Source organism: Oncorhynchus kisutch, linkage group LG16 (genome assembly GCF_002021735.2).
Source record: "Oncorhynchus kisutch isolate 150728-3 linkage group LG16, Okis_V2, whole genome shotgun sequence".
Taxonomy (NCBI): domain Eukaryota; kingdom Metazoa; phylum Chordata; class Actinopteri; order Salmoniformes; family Salmonidae; genus Oncorhynchus; species Oncorhynchus kisutch.
Genome location: NC_034189.2, coordinates 22,307,929 through 22,331,175, shown reverse-complemented (window position 1 = coordinate 22,331,175; position 23,247 = coordinate 22,307,929). Strand labels below are relative to the sequence as shown.

At 41.2% G+C, this 23,247-nt stretch overlaps 1 protein-coding gene across 2 annotated transcripts in view; it reads left to right on the top strand.

Annotated features, from left to right (window-relative positions):
- Nucleotides 1-23,247, top strand: part of LOC109906504 (phospholipid-transporting ATPase ABCA1) — a 226,621-nt gene that overhangs the window by 23,453 nt on the left and 179,921 nt on the right. For both annotated transcript variants that reach the window (XM_031792012.1, XM_020504223.2), the window contains exons 4-10: nt 597-738; nt 974-1,101; nt 2,847-2,974; nt 4,074-4,271; nt 9,260-9,346; nt 9,637-9,832; nt 22,873-23,012. In XM_031792012.1, coding sequence (XP_031647872.1) covers nt 597-738; nt 974-1,101; nt 2,847-2,974; nt 4,074-4,271; nt 9,260-9,346; nt 9,637-9,832; nt 22,873-23,012 — 1,019 coding nt within the window. The remainder of the gene's footprint in view (nt 1-596; nt 739-973; nt 1,102-2,846; nt 2,975-4,073; nt 4,272-9,259; nt 9,347-9,636; nt 9,833-22,872; nt 23,013-23,247) is intronic.

Sequence of the window (23,247 nt, the reverse complement as noted above, 5' to 3'; positions counted from 1 at the left end):
GACTATGACACACTGTTCAGTATCACTCTTCCTACAAACTCTCATTAGTATAATGTACATTTTCGGACACCCCTACTCCCTTTGACATAAAGTATGAGTAGGAAGTAGGGACATTTGGCCAGGTGGAGAATGGGTGTCCTAAAATGTATACCATGCTTGTTGTGAGTTCACCTGACATGTCAAATCCAAGGGTAATGGCTAGATGGGCTTATGTCAAAGTGCAGCTTATGTCAAAGTGACATCAAACTATACATATTTGAGTTGCGTCTGGGATAATTTTTGCATTTTAGATAAGCCCAACCCTTCTCCTAACCTGTTAGGTTAATTATCCTAACTTGCTGTGAAAGTTCTCCTAACCGGCTACGAAAAGTCACTTCTGACCATAGCTGTATACCATCTAGTCAAAATCCTATTAAAGTGGATAAGGGAGTACGCAAGATGGCCGCCGAGTCTGCTGACACTGACACACAAGTCAGCTGACACAGAACATGAACACACACACTTGGCAATTCCCTAATTAAAGCCATCATCTGAGGACACTGCAGAAAGGTGCTCATGTATGGATGAAAATGATAGCTTATTTTTTGGGGTTCAAGGTCATTATCCAAATAAAGCCATGCCTTCCGCCGGGGTGCTGCCTTGGCTTCAAGGCATGATGTGTAACATAGACAACCCATGTGTCAACCATTCCACGCCGGGAGAAGCACCGGGACAAGTCAACAACTTCAACAATTCCATGTATGTAGAGGGGCAACCGTTTTCAAGCCATTAGCCTACAGCGACAATTTCCAAATGTACTGTAAATGATCCTAGTTTGAGTTACATTATTTCACCTTGATAATGGCAGGTTTTGGTAGTCAGTTAGCCGTTGATGTTCCTTTAGAACATCAGATTTGAAGTAGGCCTATTAGCTATCTTTCATTTAGCCATGCAAAAGTCTAAGACTTTTTATATTCTTCCTCCGTCCAACCAGAATTGCTGGGATGTTGATCGAGTTACAGTCACTTCTGGCGAACAGATCCATCATAACCAAGATCCAGACGCTTTCCGATGATGTGGACCAGTGGGTTTTGATTCTACCGACATCTAACCGTGAAAAAGGTACAGAGTTTTAACCGTTTTCAAATTGTTCATACAGTTTTTTTTAGGGCCCTAGAAAATCCTGAGCCCATTGCATTGATGATCTACTTCAGCACACCAACCTAACTGATCCTGTACTCACTGTTCAATACACTGAGGACCATATTAATGAACTAAGTTCTAAGCCAAACCTTGAATATCTCATGAATAATAAAGCTTTTACAGCCACTGACTAATGGCTCAGCAGTAATTGGAACAGTATAATACTTTACCAGACTGACAATCACTTTGCCATAGATTTGACCACGGTCCTTTATCAACTAGAGTAGCCCATTCACGAGGGTGACAGTTTGGAGGATTTGTTATTCTCTGAGATCACTCGGAAAAACAATGACAACTGATTATTTATGATCTAATTTGCCGTGTGGAGTGGCAGATCGTTTATCTTCATAAGTTGCTACTTTGCATTAGGCTCATTTAGCCTGATGATATTCAGATTTTCACAAGGCACCTAATTTGCAAATAGGGAAAAGTGGACCCAGCCATTGTTGAGGCTCACACAAACATCGCACCCAAAACCGTATTTGCATTTTGGGGTCACAGGCTCGTAATATACAAGATTAAATCCATCAGAGATCTAAGGCACGGCTTAATTAATGGGATACGCTGTCTGAGGCGACATGGCGAAAGGTCATACAACACAAGGGAGAGGCAGAGGGATATCAAAGGGATATAAATGGCAAAGGTGATTGTGTTGTGCTTCTCACCGGAGATGTTGAAAAGTGTTGGGGTGGGGACTCCAATCTCGCCCGGTAACCAAGTTCAGACAGAGCCAAGAGCATGTTTTTGTTTCGACCTGTACAAGTGTCATGTTGTCCTACCTTATTGATGGTGTTGAACATGATAATGACAGAGGTAGTAGTAGTTTTAGTAAGAGTATAAGGACAGGATAAGTATCTCTACCTTGAATTCCTATAAGCATGAATTAAACGTCATAGGTACATACTATCATTTATTTTCTACCATATTACAATGCCATGTATGTGGCTCAAGTCAAAATGTTCTCTGCATATTCTCCAATATCGCTACTCATGAGTTTGTTTCAAAAGGAGATTTCTTGAGAATACTCAACGAACCATGTAGCCTAAGAGATAAACATTGTGGAGTGAAGTAGTAATGGGCTGTCTTTGGCTTGTGATCTGCACCCAGACATTCTCACCAGTCTAAGCGGGGAGGATTACATTAAACAGTCGATTGGTTTTGATGTTGTCATTTCGACCAAGACTATCAGCGGGCATCTAATCAGTACAAAATGACTGCTTAACTGACTGATGCATGTTTAGCAACGATATGCCAGCTCCCACTAAAACAATTCCTCTGGTGACCCTCCCTCACTCTTATCCACGTTTTATTGCAACATTCACCTGTGGAATACAATACAATTTCAACTCTGATTACAACCAAATGCCTCTCAAAGTGATGTTAAACACAAAAAGCAAAGCAAAGCAGTTTGGGAAATGCTACACTTAAATATATCAATAGGATGCTGTCAATATCAAATGAATAAGGAACATCACATTTTCCAAACCCATCTTTGATGTTCGCCACACCTATGGAGTATACTGTTTTACATGCCTGTCTATCAAAAACAAACTGATACAACTCCCTCAAAAATAGTTTTCTTGGAATAGATGTTCCAAGAATAGATCCATTCGAATTCTGCCCGAGTGAAAGCACACTACTTGTTCTCGCTCTTCATGTTTAAGGTCAGCCCATTCCTCTGAGAAGTATCCTGAATGACAATGAAATGTTCACCACATATCTGAGGGAAAACTTGGCCATGCCATCGACGGTAGCCGACGGTCTGATTACCTCAAATATTCACCTGAATGAGGTGAGTCAGCATAACTTTTTTCACAGCATAGTACTGCAGAGTGGTCTGGAAACAACAAGATATAACGTTTTGGGTGACCAGAACAAATGCACATTATAGATCTGTCATTCTCATTGAAAGCAAGTCTAAGAAACCGTAGATATCTTCTATGTGCACTATTTCTATGCTTCCTGTTCTTAAGGTTTGTTTTTGTGTCTTTTGCTTTCGGTTTTGTACACCATCTTCAAACAACAGAAAATACAATATTTGTGGTTATGGAAAAGATATTTCACAACTGTTTAGATGGTACAATAATCTGAAATTAGGTGAACTATTTGAATTTTAGCAACCAGGAAATGCCGGAGGGGATTTCTGCGTAGTGCATCTTTAACAAACACAACGCAAATCTTCAATCCAAAATGAATCTTCTGCTCTTCTGTCAACCCCCTCTCCCACATAAGACACAACCTTCTGGCTTCAGGTCTGCCTCTCCAACCTCTAGGCTACCTACCTACCCATATGATTGAAAATAATGTATTGCAAGGACATCATTTCTTGACTGTTCCAATCGATTCAGGAGAGATATACTGTATGACTTGCAGAGAATTTACAGTTTAAGAAGTCAATGTTTCTCAATCGATTCTTAGGGGTGCGCATCTTTGTTATAGCCCAGCATTAACACACTTGGTTCAACTAATCAACCAATCCCCAAGTGCTTGAATAATGAAATCGGATGTGTTAGCGCTGAGCTAAACCACAAATGTCACATATTGGGGGTACCCCAGGAGTTGATTGAGAAACACTGCTCTAGCTGGCACATTTGTGTTTGGGTGAAATGCAGCTGTTGTAGCGATAAGTGTGATCTGTGAGTGGCCCCTTCAGATATTCCACATCGATACCTTGCCATGTTCCAACTGATGTCAGACGAGGAGGAGGAAAACCATTATTTGTGCCAGGCTATACGCTCCTCGCTGACAAGGCTGCTTGGTGTGTGTGTGCTTGGTGTGTGTGTGCTTGTGTGTGTAAAGTACACACATAAAAGTCCAGGTAAGAAAGCTGAATCAGACGGGTTTCTATTTTACGTCTAACACTTCTGACGCTCATCCTGTCCTTTCACCAGATGATGGGCATTTCAAGGCAAGACGATCTGAGGATCACCCTTTGCAGTGGAACAGCTCTTGATAGATACGTGGAATTCACCAGCGCCTTTGACAAGGAGGCCTTTCAGAAAGTCAGCTGCTCCCTCACAGCACAGCAGTTGAGACAAACCAGAGAAGTTTTCCTACAAAACCTGGATCCAAGGAAAATGCTCACCAATGTAAGTCAGATCGAATTAGGTCTACCACTCAATTATGTAAATGTAGCTTGATTGTGCTGTTTACTTCATTGTGACATAAAGATGTAATTGTGTATTTTACTTGCTTCTTAATTGACCCTTTCTCTTTGTGGCTCTTAATCGTTTGAAATCTATGTTAGCTACTGACAAATAGCTCTTTTTTTATGTCATCCAACAAATGTAAACGCTTAGAGTTTGCTAAACGGTATTGGCGATTAGTACCGTATGGTCAGATCACATGAGCACCAGTGGTGGGTTTGGCATCGAAAAGAGGAATCAAATGCAGAAAAGAACCCCATACCTACTGTAAAATATGGTGGTGGATCTTTAATGTTATTTGGTTATTTTGATCCTGTATTTTTCCCACTTTTTAACCTAAATCCTGGTTGCCTCTGCCAGGAGGCTGAAACTTGGCCACAAGTGGATATTGTAGCAAGACAATAACCCCAAGCACATCAAAATCCACAAAGAACAACATTTTGCAAAGGCCATATTGCTTGAACCTAATGGTTTTCAATGGAAGAGGGCATCCCATAAGTGCAGACGAAGGGTATCAAGGATCTGGAAAGATTATGGAATGAAATCTAGGAATGGTCTAAGAATGGTCTAAGATCCCAACGTGTTCTTCAATCTCATTAAACATTTTAGAAAAATGCTTAGTGCCATTATCCTCGTAAGGTGAGATATTGACAGGTATTGAAAAGAGTGTTGCCTATTATTTTGACCCCTATCTTTCTGTGAGAAAAAAATATTACTTGTGTAACAAAATCTATTTGGTTTTAATTGTATTTGTTTAAAATAATATAGTAGTAAAACAAATAATGTGCATACTTTATAACTCAGTGTGTGTATTATTTATTTCACTCTTTTTTTCCAATGGTGCCAATAATGATGGACCTGACAGCACTATACTGACAGCACTATATCTATAGATTTTGCCATGAGTGTGTGGAGTTGGCAACCATTTAGGTTTATGTTCTAGATTGCACTCTCCGGAGTACTTTCCTTCCTGAATCTTGTGTCTTGTACCTCATTGACTCCAATGCATGAGTTCACTTTTTCAATCTTGCACAAAACAGAGCCTCCTGAGGTCAAAACTGTCAAAGGCACTCACCATTTTAACCTGCTTGGTTTATTGCACCTTTGAAATATGTTAGTCTCAAGAATATTAGCTAATGAGCCAGCCAGCTAACATTAGCTAGCTAACAGTATGCTTTAACTTGGAGTCTTTTGTTTAGACATGCAGCTAGCTAAACAATGAACCATAATCCCAATCCATAGAGTACTAGCAATACAAAACAGATTGTCCTAGCTAGCTAAAGCTAGCCAACTAGGTTCCAATGTTAGTTAACTAGCTAACAATAGGCTATAACTAGCAATGCAAATTATTTTCTGAGATATTACTACACAGATCTAGCGAACCAGCCAGCTAACGTTAGCTAGCTATCTAACGTTACGCTTTAACTTGCAATGACAACGACTTTCTGACAAAATTAGAAACGTATATATTACGTTGGCATGATGATATAAAGGGTCTGGATGGCTCTGTGGGCAAAGTATGTTTGATTAAAACCCAAGGTGAGGGAGATTTTTCCTAAGCCTGAGAAGCTGAGCTTTGCGCTTCATTAAAGATGCTTTTGTGATGTTCAGTCACTTAACGCAAGAAACCACACAATCCTTTGTTTTTGCCTAGCAATATGCTTTCGCTCATGGGAGTTATATACCTTTTAGTCAAATTATGTCATCTCTGGCCAATATCTGTCCATTTACGGGACCCCTTTTGGCTCAAGAGCACCAGAGGCCAAATGTCTGTACAACCTCTTTAATTTAATTTTGTTCTCTATGCTCCTCCTCTCTTGGTCTCCACTAACCGTTGTAAAGTAGAAACAATTAGATTTATTTAGCATTGATATTTGCTGGATTTCATTGAAACCTTACTTCCTGTAGAGGCGACAAGAGTCCACTTCCCTTCCCAGTTTATCTTTGAGAGAAAATTTGTGGGACAGCAAAAGCAATGAATAAGTGATGAGGCAAGAAGTTCATGGAGGGGAAAAAAAGCCATTTGAACAACTTAAGCTTGGAGGCATTTTCAGTCATCGAAGAAAATGCCAGACAAGATATGGCAAAAAAAAGTCATCTGGCCCCCCTGAGCAAAATGGAGGGGGGAAAAAATACCCTTTCACACACTGAGAGCTTGGGGTTGAAGAAAAGTGGTGATAACAAATACATAAAGAAAGGGACTTTAGAAAAAAAAAAATTTAGTCTGGGTTTATCGAGACAGCATTGAGTGGTAGTGGGTGATTTAGTTGTGTTGAGACATAATATATATTTTTAAGGGAACACAGAGCACAATATAGTGAGGTTATAGGGAACATTGTACAGAAAGTAACCGGCGCTATCTTCTTGTCTTTCAAGGGTCCAGGTGCACATTACAGTAGCTTAGAAATATTACTTTTGCAACGTGGATATTTTCTGGAAAACAAAGTGGTTGGTAGTGTGTTTTAAACATAGAATAATTTAATTGAATAAAAGTAATGTAGGGGAAATTGGATTTGTCACCAGCATTGGGCACATAGCTACAGGGACAATAAAGACACACAGGAATACATAAGAACACAAAGTCCTGATAATACTGATGGCTGGTGGAACCAGTGCAATATAAAGTGCATTTGGAAAGTATTCAGACCCTGTGACCTTTTACATATTTTGTTACGTTAAAACCTTATTCTAAAATGTATTAAATTGTTTCTTTTCCTCATCAATCTACACATAATATCCCATAAAGACAAAGCAAACATTTTGCAATTACAGCCTCGAATCTTCCTGGGAATGAAGACTCTCCATGATGATGGTGCCAGCATCATGCTGTTGGGATGTTTTACAATGGCAGGGACTGGGAGACTAGTCAGGATCGAGGGAAATATGAACGGAGCAAAGTACAGAAAGACCCTTGATAAAACCTGCTCCAGAGTGTTCAGACTGAGGCGAAGGTTCCCCTTCCAACAGGACAACAACCCTAAGCACACAGCCAGGCAACGCAGGAGTGGCTTCAGGACAAGTTTCTGAATGTCCTTGAGTGGCCAGCCAGAGCCCAGACTTGAACCCAATTGATCTCTGGAGAGACCTGAAAATAGCTGTGCAGCGACACTCCCCATCCAACCTGACAGAGCTTGAGAGGATCTGCAGAGAAGAATGAGAGAAACTCCCCATATACAGGTGTGTCAAGCTTGTGGCATCATACCCAAGAAGACTCAAGGCTGTAATCACTGCCAAAGGTGCTTCAACAAAGTACTGAGTAAAGGGTCTGAATACTTATTTTAATGTGATATTTCAGTAGATTTTTTGTCATAAATTTATACACATTTCTAAAAACCAGTTTTTGCTTTGTCATTATGTGGTACTGTGTGTAGATAATTGAGGATTGTTTTTATTTCATCCATTTTAGAATAAGGCTGTCCACTTATCAAAATGTGTAAGACGTAAAGGGGTCTAAATACTTTCAGAATAAACTGTATGACGTCAATAGCATCAACAGAATCAACTACACATTCTGAAACAACATTAAGATATAGCCCCCATCACATGGTAAATGTATTGTAGTAACCAGTCATACTGTGTTGTGAAAGTACAGTAAATTACAGCGCTATTACTTAAGGTCAAAGTAACATTTGTTTTGGTCCCAGACTCATTTTCAGTGACAAAGTAGGGTGCTTGGATGTTATGAACTCTGAAACAATAAAAATCTGAGGAGGTTCTTTTGGGGGCATTCCTTCTGAAGTTACAGTATCCATTAAAGTTCCCATTACATCTAGTAAGGTCACTGTCTTGGTAACCTCTGTGGTTTCTGAGTCCACAATGAAATGAATGTTCTATTTTTGTAACACCATTCCATGCTCTAGCCTCCCTTGGAAACACAGCTGAGAAATGACAGAACATGCGGAGAATAAAGAGCGAAACATCATAGAGTTCCCCCAATGGCTCTGAGAGATTGCCTTGTGCCATGGGTCTACTTATCAAGCCATTAATACGATACAGCCCAAGACCTCTCTTTCTGCCCATTGACTACTTAGCTGTGATTTCAAGCTGTTTCATCCCAAATTTCCTAAGTGAGATGCCCATGCTTTTCTAATCAGCACGTCTCGGCTTCCTTGTGTATTGCTGCCGACGGTAAAATTGAACCAAAATGAATATACTGAGAACTCAATGAGGGCTGCAGGATAAACGGGGATTCGAGTGACACCTCCTTGAATTTGTAAATGCTCTGTGGCTTAAACTTTTCATAAATACAACTGGGGGATTTAGGATTCATTTTCTCTCTTTAGCACTCTCCCTCTATGGATTTGAGCTATATTGTTTTTCTCAGTGAAGGTTCAATGAGGGACTCATGTTAGCATACTCCTGACACATGGAAATGATAGTGTTTCAAAGGACACGTGCAGAGGCTGGGCTGCCTTGGGCCATTGTGTTCTAAACATCAGATATGTGGTATGGCTATGAATCATATTCCTGCCATTTTATAAAAATACATCCACAATAAACATTATTGGGGAAGATATTAGTTTTGACATTGCTTAGACTAAAACTTACCACAGGCCTCATGCACCCAATGCTTTTGAAGGAGTGCACTGTTGGAAAAATGCTGCATCTAGGCTGTTTTTACATTGTTACAGTAACAGCACTTTATATAGTGCTATGGGCTAGAATAAAGTCTATGGGCTAGAATAAACTGTAATCCATGTTTTTTTTAATAGCCACTACGAACATGAGCAAACTTTAACCAACGCTAGCTAAACATCAGTGGGAGTGATAAGGGCAACAGTGCAATTCAGATTGAGGAACCATCTAACATGAAGTTGTAAAATACATCATTTAACCTTTAAAACACTGAGCCTGTTACAAACAAATACACATTATATATTGAATAGAAATCAACAATGTTTGCTAAATCAACTTCGTATTCCCTCATTTAGCTACCTTCAGCTTTGGATTTGGCTCCGTCCGAGACCTTTGGATTAGTGAGAAAAACTACAGAGGATGCCTTAACCGTGATTGATGAGGTGGGTGTGGTAGTTATTTTCCATCTGAAGGACAGTGGGCCTACATGGAAATCCAATAACATTCAGTATTAGTTTCTTTTGAGAACACCTGTGTCGCCTAGTGACCTGGGCTTGTATGACTCATTGTAATCAATAACAATAACGGAAATTTAAAGACAAGTCTATTGAGAAATTGCATGATATTGTCTTGTAATCATATCAATTTGTTGTCTTGAAGTCAATAGATTAAGTACTATACTGTGATGTTCTGAAATGTAGTTGTGCATCTTCCTCCAATGACACCAATACAGATGAACAAGTTGCAGAACTCAATGTTGTTCAAGGCCGCTGATAGGCTGGATTTCAGAGCAGATGCATTTGGCAGTCTGAACATCCTACTTTGTGGTAAAGTATCAAACTCCAACTCCACAAAGACCACCATGAATTTCCCTGCTTTTGGAGCGATGAGGAATGACACAGAAAACAAGGCCAGGAGCAACAATTCCAGTAAGTATTGTTAATAGTGCACTCTGCCTTGACCAATCCAAATACTGATTTCAATTGTTGAAGCTTTTATTGTCATATTTACCACCTTGTCAGTCCAACATTGCATTTGAAAGAAATAGGTGAATGGTTCAATTCGAGCCCCCTGAAACTTTGACTTTTGTTGCATTTAGGGGAGCTCATATCTCAACCGTAATTCACACTGCATACAATATTATGTATTAGGGTGAACAGATAATTCCCTCAATGTTCTTACTTTGTTTGTGTAATTAGTTTGAGTTCACACAACAACAACAAAAAATAATTTCTGCAAAAATGAAAATGCATTGACAGAAAAGAACAGACATAACACACGTGCGATGCCAAACACACAATGTTTTTTTTTACTCCTTTTTCTCCCCAATTTTGGGTTATTCAATTGGTAGTTACAGTCTTGTCCCTTCACTGCAACTCCCGTCCGGACTCGGGAGAAGCGAAGGTCGAGTGCCATGCATCTTCCGAAACACGACCCTGTCAAGCCGTAATGCTTCTTGACACACTGCTCGCTTAACGCGGAAGCCAGCCGCACCAATGTGCGTCAGAGGAAACACTGTACAACTGGGGACATGAGTCAGCGCGCCCGGCGTGCCACAAGGAGTCGCTAGAGCGCGATGGGATAAGGACATGCCGGCCGACCAAACCCTCCCCTAACCCGAACGACCCTGGGCCATAGGTCACGGGCTGGCTACGACACAGCCTGGGACTGAACCCGGGTCTGTAGTGATATCTCTTGCACTACGATACAGTGCCTTAGAATGCTGCGCCATTGTGTGGGAGGCCCAAACAATGTTATACATGGAGTACCCATCACCGTGGGGTAGGAAGAGAGACTGTGGAGAGAAAAGAAACCCCTACGCGAGCATTAAAACCAGGCCCTAAATAGAAACATTCCAAAACATCTGGGACTAGTCTGCTGACAGCATCTAGTAATGCATGATCTTTTCCCCACCTCAAAGAATAAACACTAAGCCAATTCGAGGATAACAAAATGATGAATTCAATACTCCTACCTTGACCTTGATAAAAAAATGCTTGGAGTTATACTGTACATGCAGCTCCAGCCCATGAAAAATCACAGAAGTAAAATACAATTGAATGTACAAGTTTGGCCAAGCCTCCCACCCATCTCCCGCCAACAGCCCGTAGCAAACTTCTCAAATAGTAGAGATAGTCAAAAAGAAAAAAAAAAGGGGAAGAAAAGAGAGGCAAGTCAGCCAACCAGTCGGTCTCTTAGGGCGGAGGATATCCCTGCCCATGCTGCACTGTGGATGGAATCGCCCTATTGTTTTGCTGTTGTGCATTCCAAATGCCCCGAATTCCACCGGAACTGCACAATAGTTTTCTTTGCTGCTGTAAATCCAGCTAGTAGAATTCGATGTGGAATAAGTGTCAAAGATAAAGATGAATCATCATTCAGCAGGCACAGGTAAGGATCTGAGATAAGGCTTACCATCATCAATCTTGACAGCACTGAGCATATGTCACTCCAAAATATGTGTGTGACTGGACAATCCCGGAACAGTACCGACAACATTGTTTGTACAGTGTGTGCAGTTTGGATTTATTATTTTAATCAGAAAACGTTTATATGGAAGTGCATATTTTCTGTAAATCAATTTGAAGTGAATGAGCTGGCTAAGATTCTTAGATCCCTCACTCAGATTTGACCATATCCGATCCCAACCAGAGTTTAATCCCATCCTCTCCAACTCTGTCTCCCATACCACCTCCATGGGTAATATTTTATAAGTCTTCCCTGCAAGTGTGTCATATATCTCTGCTACTAGCCCTCTAAAACTCCTATCTGGACCTATCCAGCCTGCCATTGGGTGGCAAGGGCAAATTCCAGGGTACACCATAAGCCTTCATAGCTGACCTTAACTGCAGATGCAGGTAGTATGAGGATCCTGGCAGGGAATAGTTGTCTTTAATATCCTGAAATCTGTGCAAAGCCAATCTCAATATATATACATCTGTTTCTACATCTGCATTGCTTGCTGTTTGGGGTTTTAGGCTGGGTTTCTGTATAAGCTCTTTGTGACATCTGCTGATACAACAAGTGCTTTATAAATACTTTTGATTTGAAATAAATGTGATCCTTCAAAACATAAACACCCTTTGAAGACCAAGAGGCCTGTGTGAAAGGATGTCCAACTGCAATTATTTGAAGTGGTTCCATATTGGAGATGACCTGACGACCTATTAACTTTTACACCCTCTTCCATATATTCAAGGAGTTCAGAACTGTGCTACCAACCCCAGCAAAAACAAACTGTTTTAGTCGATGTGATTTAACCAGATCAGATTCAACAGCTCTCCAAGGTACAAGTGATTGACGGTCCATTCACACTTGTAATGCTCTTATTTGAAAAGCCCAACGATATAAGTTGAGAACCTCCTGTGCATTTAGCATGCCGCAAAGTAGGGAGTTTGATCCTAGCCCCTTTTCCACTTAGTATAAAGTTAGAGATAAACGTTGGAGGTGGCGATAAAGGGATCATAAAGAATAAAAAGTTCACCCGGGGCAAGATATTCATTTTCACTGGGGTAACTCTGCCCTGTAACAAAAGTTAGATTACACCACCTCTGCAAATCCTTGTTAATGTTTTGCAACAGGCCATAGAAGTTGTCTCTAACAATGTTCTGCAAAGTAGGATGCATTTTAACCTCCAAATAAGTAAAGCTGGTGCTTATTGGTTCAAAAGAGGGTAACTGAGCATAGCTGCTTCATTTAGAGGAACACAGATTTGGTCCAGTTTATCGTGTATCCAGCCAACTCATCAAACAACTCCAGTACATGAGAGAGAGAGGACCCAACATTGAAGAGGAACAGAATGATGTCATCTGTATGACGTGAGATAAAGTTTGTAGACCCATGAATTGCAATTGGAGATGTAGTCATACTTTCTCTGACAGCCTGTGCAAAGGGCTCTAGTGACAGAGCAAAAAGCAGTGGGGACACAGGACAATCTTGTCTAGATCCGCGTTGTACTGGAAATGGAGACGATTGACAGGTATGAGTTGTCACTGACACAGTGGGACTGTTGTATAATGTTTTTATCATAGAGATGAAATTATGATTGAACTCAAACTGCTCCAAAACAATCCATAGATATCCCCATTCTAACCGGTTGAATGCCTTTTCAACATCAAGTGACAAAACAGAATAGTCGTGACGTAAATTGTCAGCAAATTGTCAGCAATGTCAATAACATGCGTACATTATCTGCAGCCAATCTCCCTTTTAACAAAGCCAGTTTGGTCATGGTGTATTAACTTACACACCAAGAGATCAATACACATGGCCAATACTTTTGCATTTAACTTTGCATCCCCACAAATCAGGGAGACTGGTCGGTAACAAGAACATTCAAGCAAGTCTTTTCCCTTCTTCAGTAACAGAGTAATTCATGCAACGTTCTGGTCCCTATGGAGTGACCCAGTCTCAATAGCATAATTAATGGAAAATCAGGGGATCAACTTTATCCCATAGAACCAGATATAGTTCCATCAAGCAAGGGAGATTTCCCTTTTTGTAGAGCCCTGACCGCATCCCAAGCTCTTCTAAAGTTACGGGTTGTTCCAGCAGCTCTGTCTAATAAATCCCATTTAGTTAAAGCCAAATTCTGCATAAATAACTTGCTGCTTTGCATATCAAGTGTAGCTTCTGATGAGTAAAAGGCACTATAACAAATATTTAAAAATGTAATTGATTTATTCAGGATCTGTGACTACTTGCCCATCACTTAAGCGTATAGCATTAATTGATGTCTTAGACTCATTCTGCTTCTGCCACAGAGCAAGCAATCTACTAGGTCTGTCCCCATGAAAATATTTCTGTTTAGTTCAGTGCATAAAAAAATTCAGCTTTGTGCAATGAGAGTGCGTTGAATTCCCCTCTCAATGCTAAGAGTTTATTTGACCTATCCTCTGAGAATGCATCTGTCTGCTCTCTCTCCAGCGAGTCAACCTCAGTCTCAATCTCTCCGCTTATTTCTGGTAGAGTTTAATGTCGAGGAAAATACTATACATTTGCTTCTGATAAAACATTTAGCTGATTCCCATAATGTCTGAGGACTCTCACACTGCTCCCTATTGATTACCAACCATTCTTCCAGCTGTTGAATGATCTACATTGTAAATCCTGGGTTCAACAACAAAGACTCATTGAAACACCATCTACGAGCTCGAGGAAAATGTATTAAAATGGGTTATTGTGCACATCACAGGAGAGTGATCAGATATCAAAATGGGCAACATCTCCAATGTTGATATATTTTCGATTAGTGAAGGTATGACAAAGATCATATTCTAGAATTGACTATATGTAGAGCAGAGTCTGCCATATGTATATTAAATTCAGTTCTGCAATAAATGTTCTCAGCACAAGGGAAGACGCAGGAAGAGAATCCTGACTACTTGAGAAGTTATCTGACGCTGGGTTAATCATTGCATTAAAATCTCCCCCCACAATGAGATGACCATAATGGAACCATAGCAAATAGTCGCTGAGATCTGGAGTTTTATATCAACCAAGACCAACAATAAAGACAGCATTTACCTTGAAAGCGCATGGTACATGCAGTGACATTAAAGACAACAGAGGATACATATTTCCATACAGTAGCTACATGAATTATCCAATCGGAGAATGGGTTGTAAAATCATCCATACATGTCATCGCAGTCTTCCTCCTGAACTATTGTTGTGTTTCTTGATAGTTTCACTAGCTAGCCGGCCAGCCAACTACTCATCCCTACCACTAACAGTAACAGACAAGTTGCTTGCCTTTATCTAAAAAACTAATTCAATGTGTTCTTTCAGTTCGAAACGGTTCAGTAAAGTCCTCACAACAAAACTACTCGCCACGCCAGTTAATTCGTAAACTCGGTTATGTGAAGCACAGATCTGTAGCTAAGGTTAGTTTATGTCTACTAGAAATAGATAAACAATTCAAGGACCTAGCTAGATAGCAAGCTAGTCAGCCACAACACAGTGGCTACCTCTCTATCCCGGGGAGAAGAGATGTCCATCTCCTGTGCAACTTTGTCTTCTCCGCGATCCAAGTCTGGATTGGCACACCTGGGTTCGAAGTACCATTTGCCTCGAAAGTTGATCAGAGGAAATCCTCTGCCTCCCTGAGTGAGTTGAAGATAATCCTGTTGCCTCCATGCGTTAGCTTAAGGAGTGCAAGATACTGCAGACATATCTGTAGACCAAGCGCCGTCATCTTCTTCTTTACCGGAGTGAATGCAGTTCTCTTCTTTGTGGTCTCTGCACTGTAATCCAGAAAGAACTGCAGATGTTGGTGTTTGTGCATAATGGGGAAAACGGTCCTTGCCCCTTGCAGGATAGCCTGGTGGTCAGTGTAATCCAGCAGATTAAAGATCAGGGTTCTGGACCACTCAGACCCGATGCCTTTGCTGAATACGCGGTGCGCCCTCTCGATGTGGATGTCCGGGCTCCAAATTGACAGATTTATTTTTAGAAACCAATGGAGTCCGACCCTTCCTCTGAGTTGTCAAGTCCCACCGTTTCAAATTTGACATACAATTTCTCTCCTCAATTTCTGTCACTTTTAAGGACATGTCCTTTTTTTCGTAGTCTGCATCTTTCATTTGTTCTCACGCACCTTGGAGTGAAGCTGGTCGTATTTCCCCTCGGTCTGTTTAAGAGACTTGCTCAAGCCTTCCACGGCCAAAGCATTAACTGAATTGTTGGCTTTAGTCACCAGGACCTGCAATCAATCAAATGTATTTATAAAGCCCTTCTTACATCAGCTGATGTCACAAAATACTGTACAGTAACCCAGCCTAAAACCCCAAACAGCAAGCAATGCAGGTGTAGAAGCACAGTGGCTAGGAAATGCAACCTAGAGAAGAACCAGGCTATGACGGGTGGCCAGTCCTCTTCTGGCTGTGCCGGGTGGAGATTATAACAGAACATGGCCAAGATGTTCAAATGTTCATAGATGACCAGCAGGGTCAAATAATAATAATCAGAGTGGTTGTCGAGGGTGCAACAGGTCTGCTCCTCAGGAGTAAATGTCAGTTGGCTTTTCATAGCCGATCATTCAGAGTATCTCTACCGCTCCTGCTGTCTCTAGAGAGTTGAAAACAGCAGGTCTGGGACAGATAGCACGCCCGGTGAACAGGTCAGGGCTCCATAGCCACAGGTAGAACAGTTGAAACTGGAGCAGCAGCACAATCAGGTGGACTGGGGACAGCAAGGAGTCATCAGGCAAGGTAGTCCTGAGGCATGATCCTAGGGCTCAGGTCCTCAGAGAGAGAGAGAGAGCGAGAGAGAGAAAGAAAGAAAGAAAATTAGAGAGAGCATACTTAAATTCACACAGGACACTGGATAAGACAGGAGAAATACTCCAGATATAACAGACTGACCCTAGCCCCCCAAGACATAAACTTTTGCAGCATAAATACTGGAGGCTGAGACAGGAGGCGTCGGGAGACGCTGTGGCCCCGTCCGACGAAAAGCTGCATTCTTTGGTGTCAGAATGTTGTCCACAGCCTTTTCCACGGCTGAGGTAACAATAGCATCCAGGCTGCAATGTTGTTCCACCATAGCCTGTCTCGAGGCCTGCAAATGGTGTCGTGGAGCTCTTTACAGAGGTCCTCAGTTTCCCTAAATTTCTTCTCACCATCTTTTCTTTTGACCCCACCTTTGTACATGTTACAAGGTTGTTAGTAATACTTCAATCTCAACACAAAATAACACATTTTGAAGGAATTGGAGGTGAGCTGAGAAATCAAGTTTGCCATCGCTCCCACTTTTTCTCCACAATTTCATGGTATCCATTTGGTAGTTACAGTTTTGTCTCATCGCTGCAACTCCAATAGACTCGGGAGAGGTGAAGGTCGAGAGCCATGCGTCCTCCGAAACACAACCCAACCAAGCCGCACTGCTTCTTGACACAATGCCCACTTAATCCGGAAGCCAACTGCACCAATGTGTTGGAGGAAACATCGTACACCTGCCGACCATGTCAGTGTGCACTGCGCCCGGCCCGCCACAGGAGTCGCTAGTGCACGATGGGACAAGGACATCCCTGCCGGCCAAACCCTCCCGTTGCCCGGACGACGCTGCGCCACTTGGGTGGCCCCCCACAATGCTCTTACAGTGTTAGTGCTATGTTCCCAGAATGATAACATCAGTTTAGAACAGTCCAAGGAGGTTTCTTTAATGTGTACATTTTGTCTTACTGTTAAGGAATTGTGTTGTACAACAGTTTCTGAAATGTTAAATAATGATTGGAATAGCATATTATTATTATTATTGTGCAAAGGGCTTATTATGTGGTCTTGGATACATTTAGCTGTCAAACAGCAATGTTGGGTAATGTACACACAGCTCAGACATGGCACTCTACCATGTTTAGAAATGACATTCATGAATGCTTCAAAGGTCACACTTGTCATGTGGGACCTGTATGATTCCCCTGAACACTGAAGTATTGTTCTGGGAAATGGGCTTCAATATGCTTCCTCCAATGACAGTACATCCATTTAGTATAACAGTAACCAGCTAGGCATACACATACCGTTGCTATTCCCAATGACATTTAATAAATATGTAGCCCGTTTTTTCTGCCTCTGTTTTCCAACAAATGGTAATGTTTTAAAATGCAGCCGAGCCCTTGTCTGTTCAGCCTGACAAATAGTCGGCTGCTAAGATATTCATAGATTATTTACAGAGTGGAAAAGTTTTCTGAGGCCAGGAGACGCCAAAGTAAAAAATGAGAGAATCTTCAAACTTACCAGGGATGTGACCTGTCAAGTCAACCTATTTATTTACAGTGCTGAGTTCCTCATTACACAAATGTGTTTGTCCCTCCGCTTACCACTGAGCACAATTTCTCAAGTGTAATGTCTTTCGGATTGTACTAATTAGGGGCTGCTCTATCCTGTTCCATTAATTGCCTGTTAGTTTGAGGATCCACAGGATGTTTATTTGAATCTGTTTGGTTTTTCCATGGAATAAAGTGTACACCCTAAAGTGGATTTGTGTTCTGGTGCCACTACAAATGAGTAAAACAATGCAGCAGACATTTGAAATGAGTGCCAACACCTCTGTCTGCATGCTAATAGTTTAACTTGCTTCTTTTTAGTGCTCTGTACAGTACATGAGCATGGGAATACACGTCTCTTTTACAATAACCAATATACAGTACGTCTCTTTTGCAAGACTCAAAGTGGACTCTGAGGAAAACTAATATAGAAAAAATAAACGTCTATCAAAGTTTCTTGGTAAAAAATGTACCCCTCCCAAATTAATTTATGTTGGGATTAGGCACCATCCTATGGCGTCATTAAAGAAAAAAACAGGGTAGTAAACTGCTGTCTGTGGCAGTAAACACTTGTTAAACATTTTTTAAAGACGGCCTCCCACAAAGGAGAAATGAGCCCTTTGGATCGATTGTTTACACTCCCAACTGTGCTGGGGAATCACATATAATAGAGAAAATGGTGTGTATAGGGCATTGACATGTATGATGGATAGAGCCTATGGCAGTTCTTTCCAACCCTGTTCCTGTAGAACTACTGTACCTTCCTGTAGGTCTTCAATCCAACCCCAGTTGTAATTCACCTGATTCAGCTGATCAACCAACTATTTAGTAGAATCAGATGCACTAGATTAGGCTTAGAGTTCAATATCTTCAGGATGGTAGCTCTCCAGGAACAGGGTTTTAGAGTCCTGGGCCCGGTTTCCCAACATTTTCTTTGGGATAAATTCATTGTTAGAACTATATGATACTATAGTTATTTACAGCATTAACAATGTCTACACGGTATTTCTGATCAATTTGATGTTATTTTAATGGACAAAAAAATATAAAAATCTTTCAAAAACAAGGACATTTCTAAGTGACGCCCAACTTTTGAACAGTAGTGTATATATACAGTACCAGTCAAATGTTTGGACACACCTACTCATTTTTTTGTTGTACTATTTTCTACATTGGAGAATAATAGTGAAGACATCAACACTATTAAATAACACATATGGAATCATGTAGTAACCAAAACAAATTGAAACCAATTTGAAATACTTCAAAGTAGCCACCCTTTGCCTTGATGACAGTTTTGAACACTCTTGGCATTCTCTCAACCAGCTTCATGAGGTAGTCACCTGGAATGCATTTCAATTAACAGTTGTGTCTTGTTAGAAGTTCATTAGTGGAATTTATTTCCTTCTTAATGTGTTTGAGGCAATCAGTTGTGTTGTGACGAGATAGAGGTGAATTACAGAAAATAAAAGTAAAAGACCAAGTCCATATTATGGCAAGAACAGCTCAAAAAAGCAACAAGAAACGACAGTCCATCATATTTTTAAGACATGAATGTCAGTCAATCCAGAAAATGTCACGTTTTTTCAACTGCAGTCGCAAAAACCATCAAGCGCTATGATGAAACTGTCTCTCATGAGGACCGCCACAGGAAAGAGAGACCCAGAGTTACCTCTGCTGCAGAGGACACGTTCATTAGACTTAACTGCACCTCAGATTGCAGCCCAAATGAATGCTTCACAGAGTTCAACAGACACATCTCAACATCAACTGTTCAGAGGAGACTGAGTGAAACAGGCCTTCATGGTCGAATTGCTGCAAAGAAACCACTACTAAAGGACACCAATAAGAAGAACAGACTGGCTTGGGTAAAGAAACACGAGCAATGTACATTAGACCGGTGGAAATCTGTCCTTTGGTCTGATGAGTCCAAATTAGAGCTGTTTGGTTCCAACCTCCGTGTCTTTGTGAGGTGCAGAGTAAGTGAACGGATGATCTCTGCATGTGTTGTTCCCACCGTGAAGCATGGAGGATGAGGTGTGGGGGTGCTTTTCTGGTGACACTGTCAGTGATTTATTTAGAATTCAAGGCACACTTAACCAGCATGGCTACCACAGCATTCTGCAGTGTTACGCCATCCCATCTGGTTTGTACTTAGTGGGACTATGTTTTTCAACAGGACATTGACCCAAAAAACACCTCCAGGTTGTGTAAGGGCTATTTGACCAAGAAGGAAAGTAAAGGAGTGCTGCATCAGATGTCCTGGCCTCCACAATCCCCCGACCTCAACCCAATTGAGATGATTTGGGATGAGTTGGAATGCAGAGTTTCTAGCAGCCAACAAGTGCTCAGCATATGTGGGAACTCCTTCAAGACTGTTGGAAAAATATTCCTCATGGATTTGAGAGAGAATGCCAAGAGTTTGCAAAGCTGTCATCAAGGCAAAGGTTGGCTACTTTGAGGAATATAAAATATATTTGGATTTGCTTAACACTTTTTTGGTTACTACATGATTCCATATGTGTTATTTCATAGTTTTGATCTCTTCACTATTATTCTACAATAGAAAATAGTACAAATAAATAAAAACCCTTGAATGAGTAGGTGTGTCCAAACTTTTGACTGGTACTGTATATATACTGTATATTGATTTATTTTTCTACAGGGAGGCTCCTACAGGGAGACTCCTGTGAACTGACATGATTGTAAAACATTCAAATCAAAGTTTATTTGTCATGTGCGCCGAATACAACAGGTGTAGACCTTACAGTGAAATGCTTACTTACAGGCTCTAACCAATAGTGCAAAAAAATGTATTAGGTGAACAATAGGTAGATAAAGAAATAAAAACAACAGTAAAAAGACAGGCTATATACAGTAGTGAGGCTACAACAGTAGCGAGGCTATAACAGTAGCGAGGCTATAACAGTAGCGAGGCTATAACAGTAGCGAGGCTATAACAGTAGCGAGGCTATAACAGTAGCGAGGCTATAACAGTAGCTAGGCTACATACAGACACTGGTTAGTCAGGCTGATTGAAGTAGTATGTACATGTAGATATGCTTAAAGTGACTATGCATCTATGATGAACAGAGAGTGGCTGTAGTGTAAAAGAGGGGTTGGCAGGTGGTGGGTGAGACACAATGCAGATAGCCCGGTTAGCCAATGTGCGGGAGCACTGGTTGGTCGGCCCAATTGACCATTGATTGCCCTTAGTTGGATGTAGAAGTTGCAGTAGAGCATTGTTTGTAGATGTTCATGTGAATTTGTGTGTGTCTGCACAAATAGTATGTGTGTGTATCTGTGTGTGAGTGATGAAAATAATATTGTATGCCTTTCACTTAAGAGAAAGTCCTGTTTGAATGACATTCTGGAGAGTTCTATTTGAATGTTGGAAGCGGTGCAGTCTAAGTGAGCGATGTGTGTGTTAGCCACGATAGGTAGGCGTGTGACTCTGTGTGTGTACGTGTGCAGAGTAAAATGTATGCGTGTGTGTGTGTGTGAGAGAGTCTTATTTCTGCACTGTGCGGAACGCTAATGTATTAAATTTGCCAGGTATGATGAGGGGCTGACTAGAGGCTCCGAGCAATTACTTGGCTGCAGCTCCCTGTGTAAAATATGGATTCAGTTCCTCACTGCCACCACTGTGTGATAAATCAGACACCTTTGGTAAGAATATGTCACAGTTTCGGGGGAGATAAATATTCATACGAATAAGAATGGGTGGAAGAGATTCATCCTGATATCAATATTTATTGAACGGAGAGCTCTAAGCCATGTGATGCTGTGTACTGCCTGTCTACGCGATATGATTATAGGAAATTACGTGTGGTCAGGGGAAACAGCTGGCCGGAGTGAGGGCGGCCATTAGCACTCGACAGAGTTTCCCCGGAGCACCTTAGAAGGGATGGCCGCAAGGCAAAAAAGGCTAACATTTATCACACTTCCTGCACTCAAAATTTCCACAAATCTTTTACGGGGGATAGGTAGCCAGCGGTTAAGGGAGCACTGTGATAGAAGAGGTGGAAGAGGCTTTTGAGTCGAGATGATGAGCTAAGTATAGACCTACGCACCTGAGCCCAGACAGACGGACCAAAAGACACACACAAAAGCACAGACAGTTAGACAAAGACACAGCGACACATAGAGGCAGACAGAAACAGAGACACAGATATAGAGACATGTCCAGTAGGCAGGCAGACAGAAACAGAGACACAGATATAGAGACATGTCCAGTAGGCAGGCAGACAGAAACAGAGACACAGATATAGAGACATGTCCAGTAGGCAGGCAGACAGACAAATATGTGCAGGCAAGCAAGCAGACAGACATACCGAGACGCTTTACAGGACAGTCAGACACATCCTCCCACCCTACAGAACACAAACAAGTGGTGGTTGCAGCATCTTTCACCCTGCTATTCCCTCAGATCTATCGTCCTGTGTAACCTACACAGCGCTCCAACCGACCTGGCAATATTCACATTGGCAGATTGGATAAATTAATAATGATCCCACTGCAGCTGAGCATATTGACTTGTTTTCTCCCTCAGTGTTGAGCACTCCTGGCTCCCAACTCCTACTGTGTGTATTCAGCTGTGCTGGACTGCTATATAAATATCTTGCTCCCTTCCTTCCTCTCTCCATTGTGTTATTAGCTACACATTAATGGAGTCGTTCGACACAAAATAATTGAGTCTTTGAAGTGTCGGAATTGCAATAAATCCTCCACATAGTGAAAAGTGTCAACTTGACCGGTTGTCATATCGCCTGCTACTTCCATTATTAAGCATGTGAAGACTACCGTTTATTTTCTCAGCAGTGGCGTGAGGGTTTGATGTGATTTCTGGGAATCTATGGTCTCTATTTGTACCCATAGGGCTCTGGTCAAAAGTATTCCACTATAGGGAATAGGGTGCCATTTAGGATGCAACCTAAATCTTCTGTTTCTAACCCTGAAACACAACAGATTAACAAACGTTTATTTTGATGGTAACTTTGATTGTAACAGATGGATTAAAATGTGGTCTGAAAATGTGATGCCAACAGGACATGTTTTTCATCAAGACATTATTAATTTATCTTATGTTATATTTTGGCGGTTTGCTCCATGTACTCATTCAGACAGATGTCTGTACAATTTTCGCTAACAGGTGTATTTACACATGCTTTTGAGGGAACAATAGATGTTTCTCTCTCACCAGGTGCCTTCTGCAATGTACTGATTGACACTCTTGAGGGAACTCCTGGCCTACGTATTGTTTGGAGGACATTTCGGCCCCTAATCCAAGGGAAGATCCTCTACACCCCTGACACACCTGCAACTAGACTAATGGTGAAAGAGGTAAAACAAAGGAGAAACTCATATTGTATGCACATCACATGTCTGCCAGGGTTGGTGTCAATTTGAATTGAAGTCAGTCAAGTAGACTGAAAGAAAATGGATGTCTGCAAGAATGTGGACTCTGTGATCCCAACACTCAGTGTTGGGGACATTGACTTTGGGTGCCGATGTAAATAGCTTGAATAATTCAAATGTTTGCGATTGTATCTAATTGCATATTTTCACTCCACGAATC